This window comes from Suricata suricatta, chromosome 12 (assembly GCF_006229205.1).
Source record: "Suricata suricatta isolate VVHF042 chromosome 12, meerkat_22Aug2017_6uvM2_HiC, whole genome shotgun sequence".
In the NCBI taxonomy this organism is placed as follows: Eukaryota; Metazoa; Chordata; class Mammalia; order Carnivora; family Herpestidae; genus Suricata; species Suricata suricatta.
In genome coordinates, this window is record NC_043711.1 from 75371694 (window position 1) to 75394876 (window position 23183).

General features: G+C 49.2%; 1 protein-coding gene across 1 annotated transcript; it reads left to right on the plus strand.

Moving 5' to 3' along the window:
* Positions 1-8775: 8775 nt before the first annotated feature.
* Positions 8776-22139, plus strand: LRRN4 (leucine rich repeat neuronal 4). The gene is made up of 7 exons (XM_029918946.1): positions 8776-8873; positions 12177-12261; positions 12799-12900; positions 13936-14596; positions 15194-15398; positions 18678-18815; positions 20315-22139. The coding sequence occupies exons 4-7, from the start codon at positions 13945-13947 to the stop codon at positions 21549-21551; spliced, it is 2232 nt and encodes a 743-aa protein (XP_029774806.1). The 5' UTR covers positions 8776-8873; positions 12177-12261; positions 12799-12900; positions 13936-13944; the 3' UTR covers positions 21552-22139.
* Positions 22140-23183: the final 1044 nt, after the last annotated feature.

A 23183-nucleotide genomic window follows, 5' to 3' on the forward strand; every position in this document is an offset into this window, starting at 1 on the left:
TCAGATAGGTTCCATAAACAGTTGGTGTAATTAATAATCACTAAAAAAGTACTTTTCTTAATATATTATTAAGGATTAATCATCATGTACTTATAATCTATACTATTTTCAGTAATGACAAAAAGCCATCTCTGTTAAAATCTGCTGTTCAAACAAATACTTAACATTCCAACTCTCTGAAATTACTATTTTGTACCTTCTTTTCTTTTCAACCTGCCTCAACACCTACCCTCAGCTGATGATCTGTAACAGAATGACCTGCATGTTACTGAGCATAGTGATGTCATCAGATGGGAAGAGCCTCATCTCTTCACTCTTCATCCGTCCTCACAATGTCTTCCTTCCCTCCTGCCCCAGTAGGAAAAGTGCCCAATCTCCAGCCTTCTGAGTACTGTCCCCTCATGACCTCCAAGGGACTCAATTCCTGCAGTTTCATCCTCTCTCTCTTGCATCATTCACTTCTGCCCATCTCTTGATACATTCTCATCAGACTGCAAACATGTTCTCTCTCTTTGGGGGTTTTAAAACACAGCTACAAACTCTCTCAGTGTCCTCCCATCAAGAGATGGGATCTATGTCCCCTCCCCTTAGATATGAGTAGGCTTGTGGTGGATTGACCAACAGAGTACAGCAAAAGTAATGCGATGTGACTTCTAACTGTAAGTCATAAAAGGCCATGTAGCTTCTGTTTTGTCCACAGGATACTCCCTCTTGGAGCCCTGAGGCCCCATGCTAGGGAAGCCACAAGTAGGCACTCCAACTGAATCTCAGCAAAGCCCATTCTCTAGGCATCCCTACTTAGGTACCAGACCCATGAGCAAAGCCATCTTGAAGACTCAAAAACAGCCCATTCAACAGCTGAATACTACCAATGACTCCAATCAATGCTAAGTGGAGAAAAAGAATCATCTAGCCAAACTCCAACCAAATTCCTGACCCTCAAAAATCATATAATAGAATATAACAAATGTCGCTTTAAGCCACTAAGTTTTGGGAGTATTTATTGGGCAGCAATAGATAACTACAACAACTACCTTACAAAAGGTTTGAACTCTGCCCCATCTTTCTGCTCCTGCTCACAGTTAAAGCTCTCCAAATAGTTAGGAAGGCTAATACATATTTTCTCATGCCCTTAACTCACTCCTTTCTGGCTTCTGTCCCTCCCCCACTAAACCCTTCTCTTGTCCAGGTCATAAAAGTCCTCCATTATTTAGTCTGTCAAAACCTGGCTGGCTGTGCTCCTCTTAATGAGACATTGTTCTCTCTTAACTTTCATGATTCCAGATTTTCCTGACGTTTCTCCTACCTCCATGGCTGCTCCTTCTCAGCCTGCTAGGCTGATTCCTCTTCCTCTGTTCCACCTTCAAATGTTGGCTTGATCCTCTTCTCTTCTCTTTCTACACACTTGCCCTAGATGGCCTCAATCAGTCTACTGGCTTCAAGCACCATCCATATGGTGATGCCTCCCAAATATAACTCTCCAGCTCTGACCTCTCCCCAGAATTCCAGTTGGATGTCCAGTTATCTCCCTTAGCATCTCCTTATTGGTCTAACAGATATCTCAAACTTAACATGGTCAAAACAGAGCCTATAATTTTCCTACCCCAAATATGTTGCTCTCTTAGACTTCTCTTTCCCAGTAAACGGCATCTCAATCCATCCAGTCTTCAGGTCCAAGAGCCTAGGGGTCATCGTGTTTTTGTGGGGTTTTTTTTTAACATTTATTTATTTATTTTGAGACAGAGAGAGAAACAGAGAGAGAGAACACCAGTAGAGGAGGGATGGGGATGGGGGGAGAGATCATTCCAAGCAGATTCTGTGCTGTCAGCACAGAGCCAGTGCAGGGCTTGATCTCACTTCTGAGATCATGTCCTAAGCCAAAATCAAGAGTCAGACGCTTACCCAACTGAACCACCCAAGCGCCCTTGGGGATCATCCTTGATACCTTTTCTCTCATCCTCATGTATTTTCCATGGCTGTTACAATAAATCACCACATAAGTTTTCCATGGCTGCTAATAACAAATTACCACAGCTAATAACAAATCACCACAATTAAAACGACTGTAAGGATGCAGATCTGATTCGGGTTTCCCCTCTGACCTTGAAGGCTAGCTAACACCATTAACATTTCTGGGGGCGGGCCTAAAGATGGAGGTTAAGACTAGTCTCGCCCTACCTGAGGGTCCTAGTCACGCCCTACCTGGGGGTTCTGGGTCCACTCTGTAATTGGTTAAAGTTACTGTCAATGATGTGATGCTATAATGATTGGGCCCCTGTACCTGTGTCACAATTTCCTGTAACTCCCCCTTCCCAAACTCATAAAAGGCCCTTCCCCGCCATGTTCTGGGCTCGCTCCACGTGGATCCACTGTGTTGTTGAAGTCTGTGAGCCCGAATTTAGGCTGGCTGGGCCTAAATTCGTAATAAAGTCCTTTGCTTTTGCATGCGTGCTTCGGCCTCCCTGGTGGTCTCTGGTTTCTGGGGGCGATAAAGAAATCTTGGGTACAACACAATATACAATATTATTCAGCCAAAATGAAAAGAAATGAAATTTTGATATATGCTACAATATGACTGACCTTGGCATTAAACATTATGGCAAGGGGTACCTGAGTGGCTCAGTTGGTGAAATGTCCAACTTCAACTCAGGTAATGTTCTCATGGTTTGGGAGTTTGAGCCCTGTGTCGTGTGCTGACAGCTCAGAGCCTGGAGCCTACTTCATATTCTGTATCTCCCTCTCTCTCTCTGCCCCTCTCCAGTTGATGCTCTGTCTCTCTCTCTCTCTTTCAAAAAAACAAAAACAATAAATAAATAAATGTACATTAAACATTATGCCTAGGGATATAAGCCAGGCACAGAAGGACAAATATTGCACAATTCCACTGGGAGGAAGTATCTAGAATAGACCAATATAGAAACAGAAAGTAGAACAGAAGTTACCAGGAGTTGGGAAGGCAGGGAAAGGGGAGTTGTTATTTAATGGGTAGAGTTTTTATTGTGATAATGGAAATGTTTCAGGCATAGATAACAATGATGGTTACACAACATTATGAATGTATTTAATGCCACTGAATTGTGTACCAAAGGAGTGGTTAAAATGATACACATTGTTCTATATATTTTACAACAGTAAAAACAATGACATACCCATTTATTTTCTCAGAGTTCTTAAAATGAGAATTCTGAAATCAATTTCCCTGAGCCAAAATCAAAGTGCCAGCAGGGCCATACTCCTTTGGGAGGAGTTGGGGACAATCCACTACCTTTCCAGCTTCTGCAGCGGCATTCCTTGCATTCCTAGACCCTTCTCCTATCTTCATTATTTAAGTTTATTTGTTTTGAGAAAGGGAGAGAGAGAGCATGAGCAGAGGAGGGAGAGAGAGGGAGAGAGGAGGAGAGGGGGGTGAGGGAGAAGAGAGAGGAGAGAGAAAGAGAGAGAGAGAGAGATTTGAGACTGACTCCCAAGCAGGCTCCTTGCTGTCAGCAGAGAGCCTGACATGGGGGTCAACCTCACGAACTATGAGCCTCGATCAAGAGCCTGACACTGAACTGACTGAGACTCCCAGGTGCCCCTTCTTCTATCTTCAAAGCCCGCAGCATCACGTCTTCCTTCAGTCTCCACATGGCCTTCCTCTTCTCTGTAGTAAACTCTCCCTCTGCCTCCATCTTACAAAGGTACTTTTGATTCCATCCAGGACCCATCCAGATGATCCAGGATAATCTTTCCATCTCAAGACACTTACCTTAATCTCATATGCAAACTCCTGTTGCCATACAAAGTACCATCTACAGGTTCCACCAATTAAGACGTGTGTGTCTCCAGGGGCCATTGTTCAGACTACAACACCTCACTTCCAATCCCTTTGCAAGTCTTGTGGATTCCACTTTCACAACATATTTCAAGTGTGAACGCTCTTCTCCATGTTCACTCACTCTCAAACCAGCATTATCTCCTCCCCCTGGACACTTTCGGCACCCCCCTAACACAGCTCGCTTGCCTACAATAGACACAACAACCAGAGTGACCTTTAACACAACCTATTTAATCACATCCCTCCCCGCCTCTCCCCTCTCCCACCATCCTCTAGCCACAAAGATTTGCTTTCTGTGACTCACACCGAGAAGGCTCTTTCCTGCTTCCAGCTCCTTGCTCGTTTGCTCTGGAATATTATTCCCATGGCCCTTTGCTTGACAGCTCCATCCCATCCCCAGGCCTCCATGCAAATGAAGCACCCCTTCTGATGACCACCGCCAATCCTCCCCAAGTCCTTTATATCACATCAGCCTGTTTATTTCCTTTGTAACTCTTACTGCAATCTGTAACTATCTTATTCATGTAGATTCCCCAATATATGCACAGCAGCCTCAGAGGAACGCTGGTCTTCCTACGGACCCAGGCTGATACAACAGTCACCTTCCCAAATACTGCCAATTTTCAGAGGAGAAGAGAGAACCCCGGAGGGTCTCATACCAGCAACTGAATGCATTGTCTAGAAGTGACACACATGGCTTCCTGTTACAACTCAGTGGCCAGAGCAAAATATGGAAACATTCAACCACAAGGGGCCAGGAAGTACAATCTTACTGAGTGGACCAGAAGGGAGAAAAGCTAAAATATGTGGCAAATAACACAAATGACCACCACAATGCCTTTTACAAAATGACTCCAAATAATGTTTCCAATGTTTTCTCCCTATATTCCCTCACCATGGCTCCTGCTAGCCAACTACCATATTGAACTACCCATTCCCTCAACACACCATGTCTTGTCATACCTCCAATTCCTTAACACATACAGGCCATGTCCCTGGGATGCTTTTCAAAAATAACCACTATTCTGACCACTGATTAGTTTTGCCTCTTCTTTGCCACACAGTACGTACTTTTGTGCCTGACTTCTGCAGTTCAAGACAGTGTTTGGAGATTCGTCTCTGTTGTTGAGTGTGTCATAGTTCATCGTTTGTTGAAGCTGGCTATAGTATGATTATACCATAACTTATGTATTCATTTTCCTATTTATAGCCTTTTGGGTTGTTTTCAGATTGAGGCTTTCATGAATAAAGTTGTTATAAACATTCTTTTGGTGGCTACATATGCTCATGTCTCTGGAGTATCAAGAGTGCATCTGCTGGGTCTTTGTGTAGATGTATGCTTGGCATTCATCAAAACTATCCGTTTTCTTGAGGCAAAAACCTCTTTAACTTCAGCCCCAGCAACTTCTGACTTAACACGTCTCCAGAGGCAAGGGGAATAAAAGCAGAAATGAACCCTTGGCATCTCATCAAAATAAAAAGCTTCTGCACAGCAAAGGAAACAATCAGCAAAACTAAAAGGCAACTGACAGAACAGGAGAAGATATTTGCAAATGACACACCAAGATAAAGGATTAGAATCCAAAGTCTATAAAGAACTTATCAAATTCAACACCCAAAGAACAAGTAATCCAGTGAAGAAATGGGCACAAGGCAAGAATAGACACTTTTCCAAAGAAGACATCCAGATGGCCAACCAACACATGAAAAAATGCTCAACATCACTCATCAGGGAAATACAAATCAAAACCACAATGAGATACCACCTCACACTCATCAGAATGGCTAACATGAACAACTCGGGCAACAACAGATGTTGGTGAGGATGCAGAGAAAAAGGATCTCTCTTGCACTGCTGGTGGGAATGCAAACTAGTACAGTCACTCTGGAAAATAGTATAGAGGTTCCTCAAAAAATTAAAAATAGAACTATCCTACAACCTAGCAATTGCACTACTAAGTATTTATCCAAGGGATACAGCTGTGCTGTTTCGAAGGGGCACATGCACCCCAACATATCAGCACTATCAACAATAGCCAAAGTATGGAAAGAGCCCAAATGTCCATCGATGGATAAATGGATAAAGAAGATGTGGTGTGGGGCGCCTGGGTGGCTCAGTTGGTTAAGCCTCCGACTTCGGCTCAGGTCAGATCTCACGTCCGTGGGTTCGAGCCCTGCGTCAGGCTCTGTGCTGACAACTAGCTCAGAGCCTGGAGCCTGCTTCCACTTCTGTGTCTCCTTCTCTCTCTGCCCCTCCCCCTCTCACGCTCTGTCTCTCTCTGTATCAAAAATAAATAAAACATCAAAAAAATTTTAAAAAAAGAAGATGCGGTGTATATATACAATGGAGCATTGCTCAGCAATAAAAAAAAATGAAATCTTACCATTTGCAGCGTGTGGATGGAACTGGAGGGTATTATGCTAAGTAAAATTAGTCAGAGAAAGACAAATATAATATGACTTCACTCATATGAAGAATTTAAGATACAAAACAGATGAACATAAGGGAAGGGAAGCAAAAGTATTATAAAAACATAAAACGTAAAAGCATAAAAGACTCTTAAATATAGAGAACAAACAAAGGGTTGCTGGAGGGGTTGTGGGAGGGGGAATGGGCTAAATGGGTGAGGGGCATTAAGGAATCTACTCCTGAAATCATTGTTGTACCATATACCAACTAACTTGGATGTAAATTAAACAATAAATAAATTTTTTAATTATTTAATTGATTGATTTAAAAACTGCCAGTTTTCCAAAGTAGCTGCACCATCTGACATTCCCACCAGCAGTGTATAATAATTCTAATTGCTCCACATCCTTTCCCAAACTTGGTACTCTCAATCCTTTTAATTTTGGCCATTCTGATGGGTGCATAATAATATCTCATTGTGGTTTGACTTTGCATTTCCATGGTAAATAGTAACATTAAGCACATGCGCATATGCTTAGTGGATAGCGTGCAGTTTTTCTTTCAACAAAATGCTTTTGTGTGTGCAAGTCGCTATAGCAATGGGGAATAAACATCATCCAGCTCTATAAAATTCTAAATCGCGGCCTTGTTTATGCAATTTGAATGCTTTTGCTTTGGGACGAATTTTCTTTAACATACCAAAAGCCTAAATAAACATACAAGCAAACCATGACTGTTCTGTGGAAAATTCCAAAAAAGGAAATATGACTGATCAGAAACAAAAGAAGGGAAGGACATAGTTAATAAATGCTCATTCATTCAGCAAATGTTTCTTTTTAATATTTTTAACAATTATTTATTTTTGAGAGACAGAGAAAGACACAGTGTGGAGCCAGGGAGGAGCAGAGAAGGAGGCACAGAATCTGAAGCAGGCTGAGCTGTCAGCACAGAGCCCGATGCGGGGTTTGAACCCACAAACCATGAGATCAAAACCTGGGCTGAAGTCAGATGCTTGACTGAGCCACCCAGGTGCCCCTCATTCAGCAAATGTTTCTTAGAAACATTGTATGCAGTTACTGCTAGACACTGGGATGCAGCAGTGAACAAGCTAGACACACATTCCCTGGGCTAACGGGGCTTGCATTTCAGCCTTCTGTGACAATATAGTGCGCTCACACTGACGGTGACTGTTCTGTTTTCTGCCCCTTCTAGACTGGAAACTGCTTGAAGGGCATGGTGCAGGTCCCGTTTATCTCTGAGTCCCCATTTTATATACTGAGCACCTGGGGCATGTACTGGCATGTTCTCAGTGATGTGTGTGTTGAATTGTTAAGCGTGGACCAATTTATTTACTTTATAGATGAGAAATATGAAACAGAAGCTTAAGAATACAGATACTGTACCCAATAAAAAAGGAGCAGCATTAAAATACAAACCCAATGGGGCACCTGAGTCTATGAGTCACTTCAGCTTAAGTCATGATCTCATGGTTTGTGAGTTCGAGCCTGGCATCGGGCTCTGCTGACAGCTCAGAGCCTGGAGCCTGCTTGGGATTCTGTGTCTCTCTCTCTCTCTCTCTCTCTCTCTCTCTCTCTCTCTCTCTCTGCCCCTCCTCCACTCACATATTCTCTCTCTCTCTCCCTCTCTCTCTCTCTCTCTCAAAAATAAACTAGAGGCACCTGGGTGGCCCAGTCGGTTGAGCGTCTGACTTCGGCCCAGGTGATGGGTTCGAGCCCCACATCAGGCTCTTCTGTGCTGACAGTCAGCTCAAAGCATGGAGCCTGCTTCCAATTCTGTGTGTGTGTGTCTCTGCTCCTCTCCTGCTCATGATCTGTCTTTCAAAAATAAATAAATGTCAAAAAAAAAAAACCTTAAGAAAGTGTTTTTTTAAATGAAAACCCAATATCTTGCCCCAGTTTTATGACCTTTCCACTTGCGCTGCCTCATGTAATGAATTTCAGAATGTACTTTACAAAAACAGCCCATGTACTATCTTATCCCACTCCTTACATGCAAAATAAAGTGGCAGATTAAAAAAAAGTGGCAGATTAAAGTCTCACCTCTCATTTCAGTTTGAATGTTTCCCACTACAATTCTAACAGAATCACACATGGTATGTTTTAAAATTCTAAGCACTCTACAAACCCTTACGCTGAAAACTTAACTGCTGTTGAGGGACACATCAACAGAAAAATAAACATGACTCTCACCCCATGACTACTTTATTCCCTGAAGATCATTTCCTCCCAGGCAGGTCAGCCACGTGAGAGAGCCCACTCAGACATCTTGGGCCCCACCACCTGAAGGCCTCTTTTCTGCATACCATTCCCCGAGAGCTGGCTGCCTGGAGACCTGAACACCTGGTACCGGCTCCTCCCTCAAACCCTCTCCCATTCCTCCAACTTATCTCTGCTGTCAGAGAAGAATGCAGCCTCCAAGCATGTACATTCCGGCCCCAGCACTTACGGGAAGAACCCTCCGCAGAACGGCCTGGCATCTGGGAAGCAGGGCAGGGGCAGCTGGCTGAATAGTCACCTGCCACCTCGGCCCGCCCCTCACCCCATCCCAGGCTGCTACAACTGTGAACAGAGCTGGACAGGACCCCTGGGGAAGCACCAATTCTGGATCTCTGGAGCAACCTATATTAGGGTATTTATTTCTGGAGTTCTGGGGATAGGCTGGGGAGAACAAGGGTAAGAAGAACCCCCAGAAATTCTGCCCAGGGACCTGATGCTCATCAGGTATGTTCAGTTGGCCATACTAATGGGGAAAGACCCACAATGCTAATGCCGGGGCAGGTGAGACCTGATTGACTATGCAGTTGAGCCAGAACAGAATAGGGAGAATGAGGTCACCCTTCCTTCTCGCTAGGTTGCTAGGATTCATCTCTGTGACCTCAGACAAGCCAATTTCCCTCTCTAGGGCTATTTTCTCCCTCTAAAGTGGACAAGGGAGAGTGGAACCAGACAAGTTGTAAAGTCACTTTTAAGGCCAAGAATCCACAAGTCTGATTTTGATCTAAATCCAGAAAAGAAGTGTGACCAAAGGTATAATTAATTTTTTTTTCTGCAGGCATTGGCTTCACTAACCCTCTGACCTTGTGATCTTCTTCCATGAGATCCTTCCCCCCAAAATCCATAGGAGTGTTGGGAGTCTGGGGTGGAAATTTCTTTGGGACCCAATTCTCTCCTTCCACTTCCATCCCCCCCTCCCCCACCATACCCCTTGTCAAGGCTCACCTGAGCTCTTTCAATGCTGGGACACTGGTGGGGCCTGGGAATTCTGTGCTTACTGTTTTGAGTCCTGCCCCATCTACCTCGGGGCACTGTGAAAGACATCACGACTCTCAGTGTACTTTTCCCATTCATTTGTTAAACATTTCTCCCGAGTGCCAGGTTTCACGAGAGGCACCAGGGTTCCTGAGAACAACATGGTCCTGTTCGCAGGAAGTTTAATCCATTTATTAAGAGAGATACCATGTCAGGGCACCTGCATGACTCAGTTGGTTGAGTGTCTGACAGTTGATTTCAGCTCAGGTCATGATCTCATGGTTTGTGAGTTCGAGCCCATGTTGGGCTCTGTGCTAACAGCACGGAGCCTGCTTGGAATTCGCTCTCTCTCCCTCTCTCTCTCTGCCCCTCCCCCGCTCACACACACACACACACACACACACACACACACACACACACACTCTCTTTCTCTCACACTCTCTCTCTCTCTCTCTCTCTCTCTCTCTCCAAATAAATAAATAAAATACTTTAGAGCAATGACATGTCAGTCCACCTGAGGGCAGTTAGCCTAGGTCAGAGAGGGCCTGTCTGGGCAAAATCTTGAAAAGCACTACAGCTGAGGCTGTCGGTGCCCGCTCCTGGCCCACTCAATCCATGTTCAGGACAAGCCAGGCATGTCAGGGAGTTGAAGCCCCAAGAAGAACCCTCAAGCAAACAAGAAACAGAAGCTGGTAGGTAAATTCCCCCAATTCAATTCCTCCCCCACTTGATCCTGATCAAGGGTGCTCAAACCCAGTGGGACTGAGTGATCAGTTCATTAAGTCCTGTAGTTCTTCCCCTTCCCTATCTCACTTCCTATTTCCTATGCATGCTCCTTGAAGCCACCTCCCCAATGAACTACATGCACCCTCAAGGTCAACTCTTGAGGGACCTCACAATAGGTATAAAAGAGGAAGCTTAAATGGAAAGTCAGGTGGTCAAGAGGGAGAGCACCTCGGCAGAGGCAGCCACTTGGGTAAAGTGATGAAGATCAGGACATGGCATGGCATTTGGAGGACACAACACAACACAGCAACAAAACTGCTGTTCTTGGGACTCTGTTGTGGGACCTTAGTATCCTTGTCCAGAGGGGACACTTAAGTCATCCTTTTCTGACCTCCCAGAGGTGCTGGAAAAGAAGGGGCTGAAGAAGATGGCCAGGGCCTTCCTGAGAGGCGCCTAATGGCCCTACCCAGGTATTTACCTCAGTCCTGGGCCTCAGGGTTACAAAAGGTTTCTTCCGAAAATGAGCTGCTCAACTATAAAAAGAAATTTCCCAACTGTCCTGGCTGCTTGCATAATTTGGATCTATCTAAATATTTGGAAAAGGTTCTCTTGTGCTTGTAAGGAGTATTACAGTGTGAAATGTTGAGGCCTATGGAAGGCAATATAAAGGAGTGGTTAAGCCAGACAGGCTAGTTCTAGGCAGCCCCTGTGAACCTCAGTTTCCTTATCTGTGCCATGGGAATAACAGTACCTGGTGAGGATTCAATGAGATCATGCACATGGCGTTAGGCTCTGACTATAACAGATGCTCAAGCTTTAAAAGGTGATGCTGGGGACAAGCAGAGTGCACCCAATGGGGCAAGGCCAACCAGCGACCCAGGCAAAACCAGTAAGCAAGCTCTGCCATGAAGTGTCCGCCATCAGACTCCCCAGCTCAAAAGCCCAACTGGGCAGCCCACCAAGGATGTGTCTACTTGGGTTGGGTATGACAAGAGCAACAGAGCAAACCAGACGGCCAAGCTCAGACATTGGGTCAGCCTGTCCAGGCCAGGCCTTTGCCACCATTGATGAGCTGGCCAGCAAGCAGTGGGGACAAGAAGTTGGTTCAGAAGGCCTGGGGCTCTGGGCAAGTGCAGGGCAATGGCCTCAGTGGGCTTCCTCAGCCCTGGTCCCCGCAGACCCCTTGCCCCACCGCTGTACAGAGGAATACCCAACACTGGTTGCTGGGATCTTCTGTTACAGGCCTCCATGGCACAGAGGGGCACAACTGTTTTCCTCATCAGGGGCCCTGTTTCAGATTTGGCCCCGCTCATCCAGGGAGTCCTGCCTACACTCCCCAAACCCCTGCCGGCCTGGGGGGTAGACCTGTCTGGTTTAACTCTGAGAGAAGGTTGGAAGGGAGGGGCTCTGGAGCCTGGGCTCTGGGCTCCCTGGATGGTGACTGGACTGCCCCAGACAGGGTTGTACAGAACAGGCCTCTCCCCACCCCCACCTGGGCCAGACGGAGGAATGCTTCTGAGCAGCAAGGCCCCAGACTGGCACTTAGGCTGATATTTTGAAGCTCTGGGTAGAGAAGGCCTCAAAGGAGATCCCAGGGGACTTACAATTATCCAATTAACACAACATGCCAGTCCCGAGGTGTCTGGAGTTCCTCAGGGCTGCTCAGATAAGGACTGACAGGAGGAAAGATCCATGAAGCTCTGGTCCTTGTCTGTGTATACAATACTGGGGCGATTAACCCCTGGCCTGGGGGCCGTGGCCGGAAGGGGGATGAGGGTTGGGGGTGAAGATCAAAGGCTCTGAGACAAAATGGCCAGTCTTGGACCTCTGGGGAGAAAGGCTCTGTCTGCTCTAAACGAAGCATTTTTAGCATCGCCACAGCTTCAGCATCAATCACCTCCGTCTTGGGGCAGGAATGTTCTTTCTGCACTTCTGCCCTCTCTATTTACTTCCACAGGATGGAGAGACAAACGACCATGATGTCACGGAGCTGGGTCTCAGAGAAACCAATCCAAGCATTCATGGGGACCCCTGGATGTGGGGTGAGCCTGCCCCTGTTCCCAGGCTCCTCTGAGGACCTCCTCTCCTGCCACGTTGTCCTCTCCAGCTCTGCAAGCTTTCCTGAGGACTGGGGTGCCTTCCTCCTTCAGGGAGAGGGCTTCCTCCTCATTCCAGCTGACCATTCAGCCTCCAACCATCCCAGGAGTGGGAACCACCTGGCAGGAGGATCAGATTCCTGGGAGGGGACTCTGCTGCTTCTGCGTCACTGCACCCATGAGCCCTCAGCACTGCCTTCAGCCAAGAAGAGCTGCCTCCCTCCCTTTGTCTGGCCCAGGGAAAGGCAGTGTCAGGACACATAAAGATGGGGGAGGGCAAGAAGGAGGTGCCAGGCCTGAAAAAGAGCAGGTTCAGGCCTAGCAGGGGAGGAGGGAGACAGGCAGTGAAAGCATGGGCTAAGGACCATAATGTCTTGGTGGGGAGGGAGGGGCTGCAGAGACTCGAGTATCTCAGCCCCTTGCAAGTGGGTGGGGCCGTGTGCAGAGGCACCTGGGAAACAGGCCTCCCTCTGGAATTCACAGTTTAGCTGCTGTCTAAGCCACTGACCCCTGGAATCTGTAAGACAAGACAGAGGACTGCAAAGGGGCATCAAGGGGTGCCACACTCCAAAAGGACAGCTTCAGGTGAGTATGACATGCCGCCAGATGGCTGGACTCCTGGCCTCAGTGTACAGGATCCTTCTCATTGCCTTGACCTTCACTAGCAAGAGGGAAGCCCTTCCCCCGGAGCCTGGGTGGTTGCTCTGAAACCTGGTGGCCAGCAGAGACACCGGGGTAGAGGAAGTGGGGCCACAGGAAGCAGTGACCGCAAGGCCAAGGCTGGTTGGAAGTAGCTTTGCCGCTCCCAAACCAGCCCACGGCTGCATGATCTACCCCTACCTGATCTCCCAGCTGCTCTGGGAAAGTCTGGGTACTCCAGAAACTCCACACAGAGGAGCCTTCCGCCATCCCTCCAGAGCAAGGTTGACCTCAGGGGCCCTGGCTTTCTCCATGAGACCAGGAAATGTTGTCTCCAGGTTCCCAGCCCTCACAGCTTTCTGGGGGCTCTTTCTTCATGAAAGCCAAACCCTCTCAAGAGAAAGTTCTGCCCTCAGAACTTATTTAAAAATATGACCTACAAACCGGGTCACAAGCAAACCAGACTCACCTGTGGCTGGACAGTTCTCAGGGGAAAAAATTGAGGCAACTGAGTTTCCCTGGAATTAACAAAATCTTTTAGAAGTTCCATGCTTCTATTCCAATAGGGCTCCTCCTGACAGGAGGTCATCCACTGGTTCATTATAGATGTTTCTGGAGCAGCCTCTGCGGACCTAGGGAAAGTTTACAGTAATAAAGGACACGGTCCCTTCCCTCTAGAAGCTCGTGCAATGGGGACAAGGCAGGAGGTTACTTGAAAGTTCAGGCCGGAGGGGACAGATGAAGGAGGCCTTCTGCAAGAAGTCACCTGTGGATGCTAATCCACACGTGAATCAGAGGGAAAGGCATCGCTGGGTGCAGGAAGGGCAGAGGTGCCACGGGAGCGACCCTCCCCCCGCCCGCCCTTCAGGGAACATCCAGGGCCTGTGCCTCCCCTCAGAGCCCGAGCGTAGCGGGGCACATTTGCCCCTTCTTCGGGGTTTCTGCTGGATTTAAGGGGCTGTCCCGCTCTTCTCTCCTCAGCCACGCACCATGTGGTGGGTCCTGCTGCTGCCGCTGCTGCTGCCACCGACGGCGCTGCGCCCCAGCTGGGCAGGGCCTCCCCAGGAGAGGGCCCCTCTTTTCCGGCTGACCCAGCAGGGCCCCTGGGAGAGCGGGGCCGGCAACGCCACGGTCTCCCCCTGCGAGGGGCTGCCGGCCGCGGGAGCCTCCACCTTGACCCTCGCGAACCGCAGCCTGGAGCGCCTGCCCGACTGTCTGCCATCCACGCTGCGCAGCCTAGACGGCAGCCACAACCTGCTGCGCTCCCTGAGCGCCGCCGAGCTCGGCCACCTGCCGCGGCTGCAGGTGCTGACGCTGCGCCACAACCGCATCGCCGCGCTGCGCTGGGGCCCCGGGGGGCCGGCGGGGCTGCACACGCTGGACCTCAGCTACAACCGGCTGGCCGCGCTGCCGCCGTGCGCCGGGGCCGCGCTGCCCGGCCTCGGCTCGCTGGCGCTGGCCGGGAACCCGCTGCGGGAGCTGCGGCCCGGGGCCTTCGCCTGCCTCCCCGCGCTGCGCCTCCTCGACCTCTCCTGCACCGAGCTGGGCCGCGACCCCGGGGCGGGCGTCGCCGACGCGGCCTTCGCGGGGGCGGGCGACACGCTCGAAGTCCTGGATCTCAGCGGCACGTTCCTGGAGCAGGGTGAGTCCGGGCCGCGCCGGGTTGGGCATGCGCTCCGGGGGCAGGGCCGTGAACTCCCTCTAGGGGTGGGCGCACAGTACCTGGGTGAGTGGGACAGTGAGGCCCGAAACTAAGCCCACCTCGACTTCCAAGGCCAAGCGAGCCCTGCTCAAAGGGCCATATTGGGGTCAACTCCGGGATGCCCAAGGGCTGGGAATTATTATTATCTAACATTTCGAGTTAACCCCTGGAAGCCCAAGAGGTGGGGACTGTTATTATCTATCTCTGCTTCACACAGGAGGGAAGGGCATGGACGGGAAAGGTGAATGACTGGCCCGTGATCTCAGGGAGGGAGGGAGGGAGGAAGGAAGGAAGGAAGGAAGGGAGGGTGGGCGGGCAGGAGGGAGGGGGCGGGGAGAGAGGGAGGGAGGACTGGCCATCTCTGAGGGCTCCTCCAGCGAAAATGGTTGCACTTCTGAGACTCCCAAAGCTGCTAACTGTGCCCATGTTCAGCAATGACCTTCATGACTCATTTTCTCCCTCTCTCTGTTTCCTTAATGCTGGGCTAGCCTCTTGGTACCTTCCTGGGTAGTGGGCAGTTTCCCCTCTGTGTTTCAGTTCAGATAGGGTGGATCAGAGATCTGAGAAATCTCAAGACTCTCTACCTGAGGAAGATGCCCAGGCTGAGAACCCTGGAGGGGGACATTTTCAAGATGACCCCTGACCTGCAGCAGCTGGATTGTCAAGACTCCTCAGCACTTACCTCTGTCCACACACACATCTTCCAAGACACTCCTCACCTACGAGCCCTTCTATTCCAGAAGTAAGTGAGGTTTTTTTTTTAATGTTTATTTTTGAGAGACAGAGCAAGCAAGGGAGGGAGGGATGGGGGAGGGGACAGAGGATCCAAAGCAGGCTCTGTGCGGACAGCAGAGAGCCCGGTGTGGGGCTTGAACTTGCAAACCATGAGATCATGACCTGAGCTAAGTTGGACACTTAGCAGACTGAGCCACCCAGGCGCCCCAGAAGTGTTTCTAAGACACATTTGAATCACATAACTGATTTCTGCCCATTACACAAAGTTGAACACGTGTAACCATTTTATAGAACTCACAAGACCTTAATTCTTCTGCTCTTTCACATCCTCTCTGGGCTTCTGTCCTTCCTCATCCTTTGGGTGATATGTTGGTCAGGTACCAGATAGTGCATCAGCCTAACAACCATGGAACTCAGTCTTGTCCAGATTAATATTAAATCTCCAAAGTCTTATGTATGTAAAGTTTCCTTTAAGCCCAGACTGAGAAACATGCAGCAGAAAGAGGGGATGAGCCCAGGGTTCTTCTCTATTTCTGGATCCACCTGCCTCCCCAGGTGTTTATACAATTCAGCCTTCGAAGGTTTGAATGGGCCTAGGAAGGAAAGGTGAAAGGGTAGAAGGGTCCTACTTGCAGTTGGGACCCCAGGTTGGTGCTTTCAGACCTGGTTGTCCTAAGTGTCATTACATTCACCCTCCTTCTCAAGAGCAGCTGTCCTGACTTCAACAGGAAGGGCAGTGTCACTTTGAGGATGACCCCAGGCCACCTCCTTTCCTGAAGCTCTGGAAAGCTGACACCTTTGCCCTATCATCACTTTCACTGTAGCCACACGTCTCTTTTCTCTGCTAGCTCCAGCCACAACCAGAGTGTTCACTCTGGGGCTTGTCGTGACAGCAAAACAAATAGAACACGCACACACAGCACTTAGCTCAGTGCCTGGCACATGGTACGTGCTGTACCACCCATGAGAATGATGGTGGCTGTGAAGAAAGTGACGGGAAGGATGGCAGTAACAGTGATGGTGGTGATGGCGATGATGTTGATAATGATGGTGAATCAGTGATAGTAGATGGTAATCATGATGATGGTGGTGGTGGTGACGATGCTGGTAATGATGGTGAGTTGGTGATAGTGGACGGTATTCGTGATGATGATGGTGGTAGTGGTGGTGATGTTAGTAATGATGGTGAGTTGGTGATAGTGATGGTAGCCATGATGATGATAGTGGTGGTGGTGGTGGTGATGTTGGTAATGGTGAATCGGTGATAGTGATGGTAATCGTGATGGTGGTGGCAGTGGTGATGTTGGTGAGAGTGATGTCCTCTCTGGCTCAGACTTCTCTTCTGAACCTCAGACTTGTGTGTAAGGTATCATATATGGAGCCAAACTGCCCCAGCTCAGGGGCAGGCTCTCCCGTTCCTCAGCATATGGGTGGGAATTCAACTTGATTTTATCAAGTGCAAGTTGCTTTGGTGGCAGAAATGGTCACCAGTGTTTTCCTAAAATGAGCAAAATATTATTACCTCACTGAACTGTCATAATGATGTCAACATGAGATAATGGATATAAAGCACTGGACAATGTTACCTGTCAAAAATATGATAATCCCTTCCTCTCTCCCTTCAGGCAAGAAGACAAGCATTTCCTTTGTGTGCTGAAGTGCTAAGTAAACTCTCATTCTAAGATTTCTACTCTAGCTCTATGAAATCTGCTAAAAAGAAGCATGCATATATGTATATACTCAGAAGTGTGCGCTAAATTTCAATATAAACAGCACACATGTGTATCTGGTGTCCCACAGAACAGCTGGCAGGTCCCCACCACCCTGGAGTGTTAGAGCAGATCTGGGAGTGGGTGCTTCCTCCTCTAGCACATGAGCAGCCCTCTCGGAGCACCTGCGGAGGGCACATGGTTCCCAGACAGGTGGAGGAAAACCAGCCTTTGGTCAGAGGAAACCTGAAGGAACGTGCAGCTCCTGTTGCCCTGGGTGAATTATGTCTGAGTATGTATGTAAAGGAGGCCAGAGGAGTCGGGGAGTTGAGAACATCGAGGCCAAATGCTCTGTAAGACTCTAGGGAAGAAAGAACCGAGGGTTGGGAGGGACCCTGCCATTGCTGAGTGTTCCAGACCCTTTGCAAAACTGCTCCAGTAAGTCCTCCCATCCTCGTAGACACACATATCCTATCGCAATGTGACTTTACAGCCCCCCCCGCCCCCCCCCATCAAGAAGAGGAGTCTATTCTCCATCTCTAGAAGCTGGGCTCAGCCATGTGACCGGCTGAGGCAAGTGGGACATTAGCAAAAGTGATGTGAGGAGAGACCTGAAAGCAGTTGAGGAGGACTGGCGCTTTCCCCTCTTGGATGGTGGGGACCCCTCCACCACCATGCGCACTAGCCTGGGATTAGCCTCCTGAATGATGAAGAGCGCACAGAGAGGGGCTCCAGCCTAGTGGAGGAGCCATGTATGTGTGGCCATCTTAGATCTTCCAGCCCCAGCTGAGCTGGCCCAGACCATAAGAACCACAGAATCATGGGAAAGAATAAATATTTGTCTTTTTAAGCTACAAAGTTTTGGGGAAATTCTCTACTCAGCAAGAGCTTCACTGATACACTCAGTGAGGCATGTTCCAAAGGACTGGTATTGAGTGCCATCAGCTACAGTTCAACTGCAAGAGCAAATATTCAAGAATGTCCTCATTAATAAACAGCTTCTGCCATTTCTTGTGACTGGTCCATAATAACAGTACATTACTTTTGTGTAGAGATTTATACTTACAAACATTTTCATTATCACAGATTTTTTTTGATACAAGTGGGCAGGGAAGCATTGTCTCCATTTGATACGAGGGGTGATAGTGACTGAATTGGGTTGGTAGCTCTACTTTACAGATGACAAAAAATGAAGTCCAAGGTCGTTAAGAGTTTTGCCTGAAGTGGTGTCACCTAAGCCCTAACAGGATGGTTTTGTCGTGACACCACCAGGGCTCTCTGGGGATAGTCTTGACTTGATTTTTAAAACTTGTCTTGGGGTGCCTCGATTGGTTGAGCATCCGCCTCTTGGCTTTGGCTCAGGTCATGATCTCCGTTCATGAGTTCTCTGACCCGGTAGCATGGAATCTGCTTGGAATTCTCTGTCTCCCAACCTCGATCTCTCTCTCTCTCTCTCTCTCTCTCTCTCTCTCTCTCTCTCTCCCCACCCCTTTCTCTCTGCCCCTCCTACTTGCTCTCAAAAATAAATAAATAAATTTAAAACAAAGCCCGACTTAATGGATTTTTGTGTATTTCAGCTGCAACTTGAGTTCCTTCCCTCCTTGGAATCTGCATTCCTCCCGGGTCCTAACCGTCAACCTCTTCGGCAACCCCCTCACCTGCAGCTGTGAATTGGCCTGGCTCCTGAAGGATGCAAAGAGAACTATCCTAAGCAGGTAACACATTTACAAAGCAGATGACCGAGAGGTGAGCTGAAGTCCCCACAGCTTATGCCTTGCTCACCTTGAACAGTTTGGCAGTTTTGGGCAGGGTGGCCACCCCCAGAGAATCACATGCAGGGCCCCCAAGGATAGACGCTCTTTACTGCAGCCAGCCAGGGTAGCAGAGAGCATGCAGGAACAGACAAGGTGGTTTTAATGGGCCAAGCCAGGAGCAGAGGGGTGCCCATCACTTCCACTCACATCTCATTGGCCAGATGTCAGTCAGCAGGCCACACCAATCACAGGGAGGCTAGGAAATGTAGTCTAGTGGTATGCCCAATAGTGGGGGAAATGGGCCAAGTGAACAGCTAGCTTGTCTCTGCCAACATGGTCTTATCATGGCCCCATTTTATAGATGAGTGGGTTGGGACCCAAAGAGAGGAAGTGTTTGCTTAGGTTCATGCAGCTGCTGGCCAGAGGAGGCAGGATCTGTCTTCCTCAAAAACTGGGCTCTTAACCTCTACTGAGTCCCCAAGATGTAGCCTGGTCTCCTGCATCATTCAGTCCAAGACCAATGGGCTCTTATAGAACAGGGGAAAAAAGAAGTCCTTCAGAGACTTCCCACTGGCTGTTGGCTAGAAGAGCTGTTTTTGCAGTGGAGAGCCATGCCCAGGCTGGCCACCAGGAGAGACCGGGGGCTGGCTGGGGACACCTCTGATCTTGAGTACTCTTAAACCAGCTCCACTAGCCAAACTCTCCTCCTTGGAGCTCACTTTAGGAGACACCTCTCCCCATCCGGTATGGATTTTTTTCTCATGTCCCACCCAAACCCAACTGTGAAACGGGGCTCAGTCTACCCCCATCCCCTTCATACAACCTCCAAAGATAAGTACCTAGGCCCTTTGCAGTGAAGGGTCTCACTATGGTATTAATGAGAAGGTAAAAAAAAAAAAAAAAAAAAAAAAAAAAGACTGAGAACAAGAAAAAAAAGAGGTTGAGAGTGCACTTACTTCTGTTGATTTTGGCTGCATTGCTTTAACCTCTCTGTGCCTATACTTCCTCATCTGTGGCTACTTCCTAAGGTTATACAGATTAAATTAGTTGATACAGTAAAGTGCTGATGGTAGTCACTAGCACATGGCAAGCACTCAGAAAATGTTAGCTAGCATTGAGTATTGTTCAGCCAGGAAGCAGATAGGTGTGAACAAGATGGCAGACCACAGTCGGAGGCTCTGGTCCACCATTCACAGGGCTTGCCCTGGATTTAGGTTCTGCCATTTGCCATCTTGGACAGTTGTTTCTCTTGCTGAGCTTCTGTCTCTTTCTCTGCCCAGTGGGAGAATGAGGGGCATTTCCTCCGCAGGGTGCCCTGAGGATCAGTGAGGCGAAGCAGGTAGAGTGTGTAGCATGTTGACCCAGTTTGAGGAGAGGGATTGCCTGCACTGAGGACTCAAAACCCAGCACACAAGCGTCCTGATACCAAATACACTCTAACTGGTTGACCTCCCCTCTAGGGCAGCAGACACTGTGTGCGCACCAGTTGCAGAATCCCAAGACACCTTCTCAGCCCCTCTTTTGCTGTCCCGTCTGCCCAGTATGTGCCATTTGGACCAAAGCACTACCCTCCTGGAGGCCATCTCGCCCTACTCTGTTCCTGTCACCCATGCACCATCTACACAGAGGCCTGCCACCCCACAGAGCACAGCCCCCTCCACTCCACCTGTGGAAGTCAGACAGAGTGTCACCAAGACCCCTTCCCTCCCTGCGGATTCCCCCACACGGACTGCTTGGTCGCACAGTGGCATCAGTACGGGGACAACCCCCTCCGCTGCCACGTCCACAGCAGATTTCAGCAACTCTAGCGCTCTGCGCAGGGCTGCAAGCACGGTCGGGACAGAGAACCAAGAACACGCTGCTAGGCTTGTCCATGAGCCTGACATGGAGGCTGCCTCCACCCCACCCGCCAGCAAACACCTTGGGCTCTTCTCCACCTCCTGGAACCCAGTGAGGACGCCCCAGCCCGGCCACAGGCCACAGGCCACCCCGCAGGTGCCTCACCCGAGTCCTTCCGAGGACACGATTCCAATCTTGCTATTGGACGACTCCAGTGAGGAGGAGGAAGAGGCGGGGAAGAAGGAGGAGATGGGAGCGCCTCCCCAGGACGTCCCCTGTGATTACCAGCCCTGCAAGCACCTCCAGACCCCATGCGCAGAACTGCAGAGGCTCTCGCGGTGCCGGTGCCCCGGGCTCAGCGGGGAAGACACCGTCCCGGACCCCCCGAGGCTGCAGGCGGTGACCGAGACCACGGACACCTCGGCGCTCGTGCGCTGGTGCGCCCCCAACTCGGTGGTGCGCGGCTACCAGATTCGCTACTCTGCCGAGGGCGGGCCGGGGAACCAGTCGGTGGTGGCGGACATCTACGCCACCGCCCGGCAGTACCCTCTGTACGGGCTCTCGCCAGGCACCACGTACCGCGTGTGCGTCCTGGCGGCCAACCGGGCGGGCCTGAGCCGGGCGCGGGCCTCGGGCTGGGCGCGGGCGTGCGCCTCCTTCACCACCAAGCCCAGCTTCGTGCTCATCTTCGCGGGGCTGTGCGCCGCCTGCGCCCTGCTGCTCGTCACCACCCTGCTGCTCTCCGCCAGTCTGTGCCGCCGGGCCCGGACGCCACACCCACGGCGCTACGACACTCACCTAGTGGCCTACAAAAACCCAGCCTTCGACTACAGGCTGAAGCTCCAGACCGTCAGTTAGCCCAGCGCCCCCTCCGGTGGAACTCAGGCCGCCTGGGTGTAGAAGACACAGAGGGTCAGAGATGGCCCCGTCAGCTCGGAACACCTCTCCTGCCTGGGAAGCCAGCACTCCTCGGGCACATGGGGAACTTGCCCTGCTGTTTCTCAGTCCAAGGAACCACTGCCTTCCCTTCCTCCTACTTCCCCTCTGTTCCCAGAAACGTGCACACCAGACAACTCCCGTTGCCATAGGGCATCCTTGTGGGTTATTTGGGTCTTTTAGCAGTTGAAGCCAATTGGGCAGATTGTGTATGGAAATAGATGGAGATAAAATAGTTCACGCAGTTCGGGGTCCTTTGCCATATTGGAAGTCATTCAAGTCATTTCAGGGAAGTTCCCTTCACAGTCAAGTTCCGGCTAAGGCAGGTGTTCCTCAAGGAATCCACTCCGGCGGAGTCTTCATCTGAGAAGTGGGGAGAAGGGGGAGCCACTGGTTATGTCTCCCTGAGGCTTCTTGAGTTTACTAGTTGCGTTTCAGAATATGGCACAAAATGTGCTTTTCGCTTTGTCATTAAAACTGCAGTCTTCTGGGAACATTTGTGAAACACAAGGAAAAGCTGTGCTTTTTAGTAATTGTTTACTGCATTTCACCTTAGACTTAGTCAAAGGAACTATGAACTCCTTTTCTTAAGAAAGCATACATAGTAAGATCACTCTTAAGAGTTTGTTTTTTAAGAGAGAAGAAATGAGCTTAAAAGAGAAACCTCGGGGCGCCTCGGTGCCTCAGTCAGTTAAGCGTCTGACTCTTGATCTCGGCTCAGGTCATGCGCTGATAGTTGGTGAGTTCAAGCTCTGTGTGGGGGCTCTGTGCTCAAAGTGCAGAGTCTGCTTAGAATCCTCTCTCCCTCTCCCTCTGCCCCTACCAGACTGGTGCTCTCTCAAAATAAACGAACTAAGAAGAAAAAAAGGAAAAACCTCAACACTCTAACCAGAAGCAAAAGCATTTTGCTCTCAATTGCATCAAACATTGCCTTTATGATTTGTATCTGAGTGTGCAATGTCTCACTCCACCCCTTTCACTTGTATACAAACGGGGAAAAAGTAATTTTACAAAAGTATAATGTGGGTCATAGTTCAATTTTAATTTTCTGCATTAGAAATTATTTTACTTTTCTGTAACGACTGTAACAATCCCCACAAACTGGACGGCGTTAAAACAGAAAGCTATTCTTCACAGTCCAGGCCGGAAAACCACAACCAAGCTGTCAGCACTTTCCATGCCCCTCCTGGTTACTGGCAACCCTTGGTGATCACTGGCTTGCAGGTAAATCCGACCTGCACCTCCACTGTCTTCTGGCATTCTCTGTGCCCAAATTTCCCGCTTTAAAAAAATAAAATTTATTTCTCCCCCCATCTTTATGGGGATATAAATTATAAGTTTACAGTGTACAAGGTGATGATTTGATACACATATATATTGGGCAATGATCACAAAAGGTTGGTGAACATATCCTGTACCTCACGTGGTTACCTTTGTGTGTGGTAAGAACTTTGAAGACCTCCTTTCTAAGCAATCTCAAGTATACAATACACGAACTATAATCATCATGCTGACTTCCGGGGACCATCAGAGCTCCAGAACTTACTCCTCTTG